Raw genomic sequence first — 12,501 nt, 5'->3', positions numbered from 1 at the left:
ACCTGACACCATGCATACTACCTGGTTAATAGTAGGCATTAGCAATGGATCTGACCAACTAGACATGATCCCTACACTCAGTGAAGTGTTCAACCCAGGGTCATAAGAGAAAAACCTTAGTTGTTTTAAGAAAATCCATTTTCACGCTTTTTTATCATACATATATTTATTATGCTGTAAAAAGCAACACTATCCGATTTCATTTAAAATAAAATGTTTCCCAATTTCAGAATACTTAACAATTTATAGTTTGAAGATTAGATCCACTTTGGGAGATGTTGAAAGCAAATACATTCATAGCTGTGTAATCTCCAGGAAGAATCCAAATCCGTTAACAGCTCATTCATTTCCCTGCCAGACAGACCACAGAAGCAAAAGCGAATCCAACTCGGCAGCTACAGGCAGTGTGGGGCAGCAGTGGGGACAGCATATCACCAAAGATGAGACCATTAGAACCAAGACCAATAAAAACGACAATATATTAACACGACCATCCAAAGCTCCCAGGATACAGAAAAAGCACATACGATCCTAAAGCTAAAACAAAAAGATCTTTGGAGTTTACTGATGGCAGCAGTAAACAAGCATTCAACAAGCATTTAAATAAAATGTACTCATTATTACCAGCCAGTAGCAAACAGCCAGAGCACCTGGCACAAAGTCTTAGATAACATCTTGGGGAAATAATGGCACACTTAACTAAACCACAAAGAATTTTACAAAGCAGTTTGGATCTGAGAAAAGAAGAAAACTCTCTTTGTTCCCAAATAATAGTTAGAACTTCATTATTAGATAAAAGCCTCAAAATCACTCATTGGTAATCTTAAACCACACAACTGAACCACCTTAATGTTTCATTTTAATCACAGACAGCAAGCTGCTATTTAGGCAGTTATCCTTGTTGATTTCAATTAAAATATGTCTACCCCAATACCTGTGGGGATAATGCTGCTCCTGTACAGCGTCTTGCAAATACAACCTGTTTGAACGGCTTGATAAGATCCATGGGGCAGGAACACAGTGGTGCCCACCTTCCTTTCTCCCCACAGATGCTGGAACACAGGAGCCGCCTTTGTGCCTGAGCAGCTAAGGAACACTGGCGTGGTTTCACCAAGGGAGGTGCCATCTAGGGATTGGGAGGGCAGTGGCAAAAGCTACTGACTTAGACTAAAAGCAAAAGTCAAAGCACCAGGGGACTGCTGGAGTGAGTAACAGTGCCATTGGGCATAATAAAGCTTGGAAGCAGCAGTCTATGCTGATTGGGAGGTGGGGGGGGGGGAATTGCCACATTAATGTGGTAACAACTAGCATTCATGTAGTTGAGAATTCTGCTCATTTCACTAAACAGCTTCAAACAAGTCCATGTATACACATGTATGGACAGTATGCTTAATGTCAGAAATCCTCACTGACATACCTCTTTATTTCTTTGAGGTTATGATAAGATACAATGTATGTGCATTTACTAGAAAATTTTATTCTTCAGTTCTGAAGCCCCTTTTACCTACTTTCTAAATGAATCACGAATTAACTCCCTAAGACAAAATGATGGGTCTCAATTTAAAATGGATTGGCTTTTTCTCATTATTGAACTATAGAACCCACAAAAAAATTATACGGTAGAGAATGAGAAAAAAATCGGGAGTGATCCAGTGGTCTTCCCGAAGAGGACAAATATCTTGATGCAGACTTTTAATGGCAGATTTAAAAACAAATGTTATTTGTAGCAGTTCCCTTACAGTCAGAATAACTTTGGTAGCTTAGAGCATTTCTGAATTTGTCTTTGTCTAGGAGCTGAAAAATAACTTTTTAAAGAGCTGTAGCGGCACATGCCTTTGTTTTTTTCAGAACAAATGAATTGGACTAATTTATCCTTAGTAATTTGTTTCTGGTTCGTCCTCTATACAAATGGCAAAGTACTAGCTCTGATGCCAGAAATGTGAGGCATTTTCTGACTTACTGTGGAAACATGAAAACTGCATAGTGTGCCAGCACTCACTTTCCCAGCCAGAGGGAAGAGGCAGACAGCTAAAGTCGAGAAGAGAGGCTGGACTAAGGGGATATCAAAAAAGAAAAAATGTTCAAAAGTATTATAACTATATTCACACATATGTTTTGGTCACCAAACATATCTTAAACAGATTCCCTGATACAGTCTAATCAGAATTGGCCTATCCTACTAACAGCTGTTAACTATTTTAGAGTCACATCATGAAGCGAGGGTGATGGGAGACATTTTAAACACTCAACCATATTGTTGCATAATTGTTGTTCAACACTCAAAACTAAATCTATATTTGAAGTCTTCAAAGTCACACTGTTTGCTTCTGAAGACAGCCTTGACCCCTTTGGACAGACTGTACAACAGAGCTTAATGTATAAGTGTGTATCAGCAAATCATCACCATGAATTGAAAGTTCACAAAACACACAAATGAATCATGAAGACCACACACTTAAGCTAGCATTGGTAACTATTTCTTTTACATCAAATTATACAGTGCACGAGGTAAATATTGCTCACATTATGGAGGGAGATTGTTTTATTTCTATTTTTTCCCAAAGAGATCAGATTTGTCCTGTGCGCACAATGAAGAAAACTCCGGTAACACTGAAATGACAAATGTAAAATATACTTCACTACCAGATAGAAATACACATGTTCTTCATAATCATTTTCCACAATTAAATAGGTAAGTGATTTAAATCTTGGGATTTAAGACCATTATAACAATCCATCAAGATTCTTATGGACTGTTTGGTTTTCTTTTCCATTGTCGGAGTCTCCTTGAGGTGTGTACTGGACTTGGTATTCTTGGAGGATTTTGAATACATCGTGGTGTCCAAAGTGCAGTGCTTCATCCATGGGAGTGTTATTCCACCTAAACAAGTGGCACAGTATGGACAGGGTCATTAGGTAATTTCTGCATGAAGATGATCATCCAACATCCCTAGGTTTTAATATAGGTTAAACAGCCACCCAGGTTTAATCACTTTAGCAATATTATAAGTAAAAATCGTTAGCAGAAATGCAGAAAGGAATTTATAATTTAAAAACTGATCTCACAGACAATTTGGGATATGAGGATGAAGAGAAAAATATCTCTATGAGAGGAACCGGTTTACATATCCAAGTGCTTGTGGAGGGACCTTTATAAGGAAAGTCCTAGTTTTGACAGACAAAATAGACACCTCAAAGTTTCCTGAAAAGTTCAAAGGATTTATTTTTAAATAAATGTTCCAGTCAATTCAAACATCACAATAAATATCAGAAGTCTAGAAATAACCATAACTCTATGAGGGCTTAACCATGTATTGGAGGAACAAGACTGACCCAGAGAAAGTGACATTTCCATCACCTTCAGTAGGATGGGAAGTGTGGGCTCACCTACACCTCTACCCAAACAGAAGACTCAGTTTCCCTTCCTTATTAAGTGTGCTGGGGCTGTGCTGTTAAGAGCAAGGTAGTTAAAGATTCCAGGATATGAAGAAATGAAGAAGGGATAGCACTGCCTAATCGGCAGAGACAGCACTGTGAAGCTCACACCGCAGCACAGGGCAGGGATGAGTCTGAGTTCCAGATACTGCACAAGTGAGGAGGCCCTCTCCTTCCCTCTCTACTTGTGTCAAGAACTTCTCAGAGGCTGCCAGTGTCCTGCTCTGTGGGCTCAAGGGCCACTCTCTCCACTCTGCTTCTGTTTCCTTCTTTCCTTTGCTTTATTACTGGTCACATTATGAAACCAAAAGTGTTTAAAACTGTCTCATTTTTAAACATTTTTGGTAACCTGTTCTTAAATATTTTAAAATACTTTTTTAGTTATACATGGACATAATATCTTTATTTTGTTTATTTATTTTTATGTGGTGCTGAGGATTGAACCCAGTGCCTCATACATGTGAGCACTCACTTTCCCAGCCAGAGGGAAAGCCACTGAGCCACAACCCCAGCCCTGTTCTTAATTTTTTAAATCAGGTAAGTAACACTTTACAAGTATCTTTTGTGTTTCTCAAAAAACAGCTGGACTAATGGTTGTTTACTTCTGTACAGGCCTTCCTTAGTTGAGGGAGATAGTGGCTCTACAGAGGGACTTTTCAGTCATCTTCAACAGCATGTGATTATGTGGGCTTTCTAAGAATTGAATGCCACCATAAGTTACCTTTTTATAACTCTTTTCCCATGAAACAATGAAGAATAATCAACTTCAAAGAATATGCTAATTTCACTCAAGCCTAGTTTATAATTTTAGATGATATTGATTCTTAGGAAATGAAGAAAAATAATTGTTTTGGGTCTATAGCTTCCATCCTAAAATCTGTTAGTTTTTGAGGGGTGGGGTTAGGCTGAATAGTTAACTTAGCTAACTTGCCCCTCAAGACGGGCTCTTTTACTTCTGCATTCTTAGAGGCCAACTTGCGGAGGGGTTCAAATACATAAAAACACAGTAAATATTTCTAGCATATACTAGTGTTTACTAGGAATTATAAACACAGGGGAAATATTCTTTTGGTTTCTTCCTCTATAAAGAGCTGAGAAGGGTATTACATTTGGGGATAAATGGGAGAATTGTCACCCTAACTTGAGATTTTGGTATACTGCCATAAACAGTCCTCGTGTTATTTAAATAATTATAGGAGTAAAGTTAGATAAGCAGATGTGTTACCACACTCGCACACTGTTCAGACACTAACATAACTTCTCATTTCTTACAAGCTGAACCAATGAGATCCAGGCCCTAATTTTTTAAAAGTAGATATAGCTTAGTAAACACATTTAATACCTAGAGAGTAATCAACTTGCTCTAAACTTAATACAGTAACTCCCATTCCTCAGACATCAAATCCACAGTCCTTATAGATAGCAAAACTCTAAATCAAATATTTCTTACTCATGTTATTCTAACCCTTTATTCTCAATACTCACTGACTCATCTGCTCTACTCCAATAAATAACATCAAGTATCGTGAGTGCACAGTTTACTATACATGGTCATGCCCTGGGCTCTTATCCCTGCATTGCTCACTTTGTGGACAGCATTTGCCACAGGAAGGATAGCAGTTTGCCATGTGGACCAGGAGGGAGAGGAAAGGACCAGAAAACATCCCAGGAAAATTCTTCCTACTATAGATTGAACGCTGATCTTTCCCCCAAAATCATTGGCTAGAATTCAACTTCCACAAAGCCTGCTAAAGCTTTCTACCCAAATCTCAGACTTTCAGCAAACTCCAATGTATTCATTATAGAGTTCTTTTTCAGAAGCTTTCTTACACATTCTTCATATGCCCCTCAAGATGGGCTCTTTTACTTCTGCATTCTTATATGTTTATCCTGTCTCCCCTGTGTAGTTAAAAGCCCTCTGAGGACAGAATTTCTATTTTCTCTTTCCAAACACAAAGAACTTTCTTCTTCATGTAGTGTGTGGACTGATAGTCAAGGCTGAAAATTTCTAAGAATACCATTCTTAGATAAGAAATAGGATATGGGAGATCAGATAACCCATCTAGCAGAAACAAGGTTTTGTTTGTTGCCTCTGGAAAAACACCACAGCAGATTCAAATGCCTTAGTGGCTTTACATATACCATCACTTAAATACTGTAGTCCTGTATAATCAAATACTGACTTGCCCATTGTGGTAAAAGGTATGTAAGTGCTTACCTGTCCTTGGGGAAGGGATTTACTTTGCAAGCTTCCAGCAAAAATTTAACGACTTCAACATGACCTACCCCCCCCCAAAAAAAAAAACAGATATTAGTATTGAGTAGAAGTTAACTCTGGGGAAAATAATAATAAATGACTGGCTTATGTATTACCCTCTGCAGCAGCTACATGAAGTGCTGTTCTGGAATCATAATCCCGCTGTTCCATATCCATGGCTGACAAAGCAAATCTGAAAATGCATAAGCATAGCTATTCAGTACATATAAAACAAATTCAGTTCACACTGTAACATTCACTCTATAAATTTAACCTCAGGGCCATCCTTTGCCAGGCTCATTAATGTTAACTAGAGTCCCTGTTCACTCAGTACCCAGGTGTCCTGGGAAATGCCACCTCACCTTGTCCTTATCTTTGCTATTTGGGGCTAGGATGAAATATTAACCATCTCTTACAGAATTAAGTTTTATCACGCTATTATTCAAATTCCAGAAGAAAGACACACCTATACTAAATTTTATGTCTCAACAGGGCAAGAAGCTAATAGTAAAGTTGTATGTCTTCACAGAGACTCCCATTCTTTAATCTGATACTTTACATTCTACAATTTATGAGTACTGACTGGACTTTGAAACAAATGTAGGAATTAAGCCTATACATCTTTCCATTTAAAGCTCAGTTGCAACTGTATACAAGAGACTTTATATTAAGTATTTGGTAGTAGATGGCCTTTCCGATCCTGATGATTTACAGGACACCAGATTCCCCATCTTTGTCCCATCCCCCCACCAGAGATGGGGAGTGAATGTGGAATGAGGAGATACTGTCCAATAATGGTAAACCCCTAATATTAATTAGCCAGGTTAGTTGGATAAGTTACCATTTGGGAATGCAGATATCTAGGCTTTTCTAAAAGGTGGAAAAGAACGAGACTGGGCTGCAGGCCTAAAGCAATGAACATGGGGGTTTAATAAAAATTTTGTTTGGGTTGTTTTCATTAGAGGGAAATGGAAGTGAGACCTTAGCCTTGATGCTAGGCTGCTAACCTGGCGTCAACTTCACAATAATGCAAAACCACATGCTAATCCACCTAGACAACATACCTTCGAAGGGCAGATACATCTCCAGTGTATGCAGCAAACAAAAGGTTTATCACTGACTTTACCTGTGAAGAAAAGAAAGTTCAGACACTCACAGGAAAAGACAAACCCACAGTGTTCAACTGTCACTGGTTATTTCCATGTGCTTGGAATACTTCAGCTGGATCATTCGCAAAAGGTTATCGAGTACACTTCTATAACCAAAAGTACACATGTGTGGTATTTGTTTCTTTTAACAGTATTATGAAGGAAGATTCAATAATAAAGATAAGGTTCATGAGGGAAGGAATGGAATGATACCAGTTGGCACAAGAGTGGAAGCTCACAATCTGCTATTTGGGGCAACTGAAAATGCTTTAGCACTCTTCTCATTTAGCATGTCTCAGTTCTGTGAGCAAGTTTGTATACTGATAAAAGTCATCACATGATTAAAAACTAAATCATGCTATTTTAAGTATCTAATCCCTGCCAGCAATAACATTCCTCTCCACTAACTGGATTCTTTGCAAATCTTCAAAGACAAAACTCAGTATTCATCATCTTAAACTTAGGAATAGGGCTGTACTTCACTGGAGTTTTTGTTTCCCTGCCCATCAGGTACAAATTAGAGCATTTAGAGAACCCATAAAACTGCTTAAAAGGTGGATCAACTCAGCAATGTTGATGAAAAACTACACTACTGATCATACAATTTGTTGGTAAATATTTTATAAATTTCCAGGTTGTCTTGTGCTTTATAACCTCAACATTCGTATTGATGACCCAACTAACATTAGACACAATGGTAGGAAATGAAAACTCAATGGGAGGGATGGAAAGTAACCTAGTTCTCCACAAACAACCTAGTTCTGGAGCTGTGCTTCAAGATCTTAAACTGGACATTCTGTTTGTGTTATGGCCTCCCACAACCTGTAAATTTTTAAAAACTAACAAACTGACCAGTATTTTCTAAGCCTGTTTTGTAGCAAAACTAGTCTGCAAGATGCTCCATGAAAATAAGGGTCCTGTGATCAGATATATCCTTAAAATATTAAATCTCCTTGTGAGAATCATGAACATATGAGAGGCCTTGCAGAGTTCTGAATACAGGAACTACCTGAGCTGTATACCTCCAAAATAACACTACCAGCCATTAGTGTTGGTATCCTTTAAAAAGCTAATACTCCTTCAGTCCATTAACTTCCCTTCCTGCCATTCTTTACTACTGTTGCCCATCCTGTCCCCTGAAGTCAGTCCCTCTGAACAGTCCAGACAATGTTCTGTATGGAGGTGGGAGAAAGTTACATCCAGAATACTCTTTAATATATAAGCATCCCCCACCATCCCATTTCTAGTCATCTAACTCTTATACCTCAAATTGATACATTTTAGGGAAAGGAGGTAAACATGCACATAGCCTTTTTTAAAGTCTGGGTAACTCTGATATGCTCTTTTGGGTTATGCACCATTTTTTTTTTTTTTTTAGGTGCTCTTGGCATCTTTTTTAGTGGTATCGGTTCTAAATCCTTTCTCGGAATTCCCCTTGTGCTCTTTGGCTACAGAATGCTACTTAACTACCAGAGACCATTCATACTTCCCACTGGTTTCTCATTACTAGTTGACAATTATTTTTTCATTAGTTTCCTTTATACTTTATTCAGGTCTTTAACACCAGAGGCCACTCATAAAACAGTGATGACCCTGAATACTTTATTGGGGGAAAAAAACACCTCTCATCTCTCCCCTCATTTTTATGCAGAGTACTTACTTAATACCTATTCTTTTTCCCTCTGTGCCTCAAACCAAAAAGTTATCCATCCTTCCTCACTGCCAAGATCTGCTTCTTTACCGGTTCCTTCACACAGTCTTCCAGACCTCCTAACTGTGCTCCCTTAACACCTTTGTTTCTAGCTTCTCCAACCTCTTTCTTCACTGGTTCCCTTATGTCTGCCTTAATGCAGACACAGCATCCCATTTTGAAAAACTAACACTTGACCCTCTTATTCCCTTTATCAGTGCATATTTTTGCAAGTATTTTATACTTTTGAATTCCCTGAAAATTATCTTCGTATTCACTGTTGCCTCTGAACAGTACTCTAAGAAGTTCCAGCAGCTTCCTAAGTCCTGATTCCTCTTGTCCTCCTCACATTCCCCACTCTCTCAGGACTTTTCTCCCAAGACACTGCTCCTCCTGCAGGCTCCTTTGCACATCCCCTGCCCACTTTCCACTGTCTAATTATACTTCAAGTCAGTCTCCATCTTTCTTGGTTTTCAACATAACGTCCCTCGAATGTTTCATATGTACCTCTGGGCAGAATGACTTTTCAATCTAGATCTTTAATCACTGTACCTAAACACCAACCCTATAGCTCTACTTGATTGCCACACTGAAACTTCAAACTCAAAAACAGTAACAATATTGACAGCTGCCCACTCTCACTCCAGAAGTCTGCATCTACCTGTCTACTTGACATTACCTTCAGGTATTTCAGGGGTGTCTCAGAACTTGATTTGTTTTGCCTTCCCTGACTTCCAGTCAGCTCTTCCAGAATCTCCCATTTAGGGATGACACTGTAATTCATGCAGTTGCTCATTCTAATGCCCCAGAAGTCCCCCAAGACTGCTGCATTTAAGTCCTCCACAGCCATTTAAGTCCTACCCAGCCAGCTTCTTCTCACCAAGATATCCAGGGAAGAAGGAAGCCTTCTTCACTCAGAGATAAGGAGCAGATCTGCTTCTGCCCAGAAACAATTACTAATTCACACAAGTCCACCACACAGACCCTGAGAATACTCCTCGTGTTCCTTCTCTCATAACCACATCTAGCTCATCAACAAATCCTCCCACCACTTCTCACTACCTCTCTCTACTGCTGTAGGTCTATCTGAGCTACAAGCTTGCTTCACCTAGAGGGATGGGACAGTCTCCCTACTGTTCCTCCTATTTAACTGCTAACATAGGAATCTCATGAAAATATCGAGGTACTTGCTGTGACTTTCTATCAGACCAAGAATCAAATTCCAACTCTCAAGCATGGCTTGCATATCCAAATGCTCTGCTCCCCAGTTACACTGCACATCTGGTTCCCTACCACTTCTTCTTGCTGGGTTTCAGGTCCTCAGCACATAGGTGGTATCAAATCTCCCAAAGTATCAAATCCCTCCATTCAGGTTTTATCTAATGTTATCCTGTAGACTGAAACACCCGCTTTCCATCACTCCTTATCCCTTACTTTGTTAACTCTCTCCATGGAAATTGTCACATAAATATTCTCTCTTGTTCATTAAATATAAGCTCTTATCTTTCTCATTAAATATATGCTCCATGTGGGCAGAGATTGTCTATTCTTTCTCTACCGTAATCCCAGTGCCTTCTACATGTAATGCATGACCATTAAATATCTATAGACTAATTAAGTGAATATTCTCTCCCAAAGTATCAAATATTCAGTTTGTTACCACCTTTTGGGTATTAAGAATATAATCATCAATCACTTCAACTTCTCCATCTTCACGTATTACATTACCAGATTTATTCAATCCTTCTACCTGATGCCTCTGCTTCTCTAATCCTTCCACTTCCCAAAAGCTTTCCACATATTTCTAATCATCTTCTCAAAGTGTCTTGATGTCTGCACTCTTCTCTCCCTTTAAAAACTCCCAGATTCCAAATTCTTACCTACCCTCCAAGGCTAGCATGAAATGCCCTTTCTTGCTGCCACACCTCCCCAGGCCAAATCATCCCAGCATTCATTTTCCATATAGCTTATTGCCAGTTGCCCACACAGTGCCCTAACAGCACATGTCAGGGTAGAGTCATCAGTTAGACACTCCTGTCCCACCACAACCCTGAATATAACTTCTGCCCCTTTTAAGCCAGATAGTCATGCCATTCCCCGAAAGCATCCTTTCTCTCCTCATTTCTCAATGAAATGTTATTCTTATCCCAACTCTGTGAATGCTAATCTCTTAAATCAGAAGTAATTTCCTTTGATAGGAATGTTAATTAGTACAACCATCATGGAAAACAGTACAGAGGGGGAAGAAAAACAGTAAGGAGGTGACTCAATATTTTAAAAATAGAACTACCACAGAATCCAGCTACACCACTCCTGGGTATATATCCAAAGGAAATGAAATAGGCATACAAAAGAGACACCTGCACACCAGTGTTTATTGTGACACTATTTACAATGGCCAAAATATGGGATTGGTCTAGGTGCTCATCCACAGATGAATAGATAGAGAGAAAATGGTACATATACACAATGAAGTATTATTCAGAGTATCATCAGTCTTCATAAGGAAGAATAAAATCCTGTTGTTTGTAGGAAAAGGAATGGAACCGGAAGTCATCAAGCTAAGTGAAAAAAGCTAGACACAGAAAGACAAGTATCTCGTGTTTTCTCTTGTATAGGGGTAAGGGGGAGAACTGAAAGTAGAAGAGGGACTATTAAGGACAAGGAAGGAGGCCAGGGAAAGGAAGAGGAGGATGAGAGAAGTTAAAATTGGGGCAGGTAGACCTGATCAATACACAATATATGCATGTATAGAACTGTCATAATGAAATTGTACAGTAATTGTACAATTAATGTGTTAATATAAAAATAATATAATCTTCTCCCACATTTGCCATACTACATCACAAATGACCATGTGGGACATTTACTTGTGTACATTATTAATTACTCATAGTTCTCCTTAAAATATGTTTGCTCTTCTAAGCAATAAATCCTCATTTATTTCAGTGACTGTATATATGAACTACGTTTCTTTTTAAATTCTGAATTTGGACCAAACTACTTTGAAGAGATATTACATATATAAGCTTAGTCAATTATTCAATGTTTTAAAAGTTCTAAAAGAATGTTTCTTATAAATAAAGTCCATTGAAGGATTATTTTAGAATATAATTAGTTTATTCAGAGTATGTTAACAGTTTATTTTCAAGCATATTTCATCTCAGAAATAAATATGAGAGTAAAGGAGAAAACTTCAATGTACAAAGGCTTTCAGACAAATGTGGGGGGCATTAGCTTGCCCTAAAAAATTATTAAAAAGTAATATAGGGGGTTGGGTTTGTGGCTCAGTGGTAGAGTGCCTGCCTAGCATGTATGAGACACTGGGTTAGATTCTCAGCACAACATACAAACAAATAAAGGTCCATCAACAGCTAATAAAATATTTTTTAAAATTAGCATGGAAGTTTGTTGTTTTTCCCATGAAAATAAAAAGCTAACTTCAGGGATAAATTTAGTCCAAACCAGAAAACTGGAGTTTGATCCCCAAATGAATGTCACTTTTCCCAAAACAGGAAAGCTCTAGAAGGCAGCATATGCACAGGCCCCTTTTAAAAGTCAAACCACAAATGCCTCTTCATTCCAGCAAACAGCCCCCTAGATTTTAAGTCTGCATAAATCATGAGCTATGGGTGGAAAGTCAAGAAAGAAAATGAAACTAAGTTTTAAGACAACAGATAGATTGTTAGATCAATTAGGGACAGTCCATTTCCTGCTCTGCTAAAAGAATTTCACCAATATTCCCAACTAAACTGACACACCTTTAGAAGGCCTACTACAGCCAACAACCTGAAAGCGTAGGCACCCCAGAAGTTCACTCATTCACCTCCAACAACTCTTGCAAATAATGTAGGTGTGCTATCCTTTGATGGAGGTTCATTCCCTAATTCCCCACAGCATATTTGAGTTGTGTTCACTTTAAAACACCTGTCTACATAGCTAAAGTCCAGAAAATAATGGGTTAACAGTAA

General features: G+C 38.5%; 1 protein-coding gene across 2 annotated transcripts in view; it reads right to left on the bottom strand.

The window, feature by feature from the left end:
- Positions 1-232: 232 nt before the first annotated feature.
- The window catches only part of Gls (glutaminase), a 75,016-nt gene continuing 62,747 nt past the window's right edge, over positions 233-12,501 (bottom strand). The window contains exons 15-18 of one of the 2 annotated variants that reach the window (XM_026389025.2): positions 6,757-6,818; positions 5,809-5,885; positions 5,654-5,717; positions 233-2,881 (exon numbers count right to left, since the gene is read on the bottom strand). In XM_026389025.2, the coding sequence (XP_026244810.1) occupies positions 2,725-2,881; positions 5,654-5,717; positions 5,809-5,885; positions 6,757-6,818 (360 nt within the window). In that variant the 3' untranslated portion in view covers positions 233-2,724. The remainder of the gene's footprint in view (positions 2,882-5,653; positions 5,718-5,808; positions 5,886-6,756; positions 6,819-12,501) is intronic. The other variant, XM_077803056.1, reaches the window with a different exon arrangement.

Source organism: Urocitellus parryii, chromosome 1 (genome assembly GCF_045843805.1).
Source record: "Urocitellus parryii isolate mUroPar1 chromosome 1, mUroPar1.hap1, whole genome shotgun sequence".
Classification (NCBI taxonomy): Eukaryota; Metazoa; Chordata; class Mammalia; order Rodentia; family Sciuridae; genus Urocitellus; species Urocitellus parryii.
The sequence above is the reverse complement of the archived record's forward strand: the minus strand, read 5'-3'. Positions and strand labels throughout refer to the sequence as shown.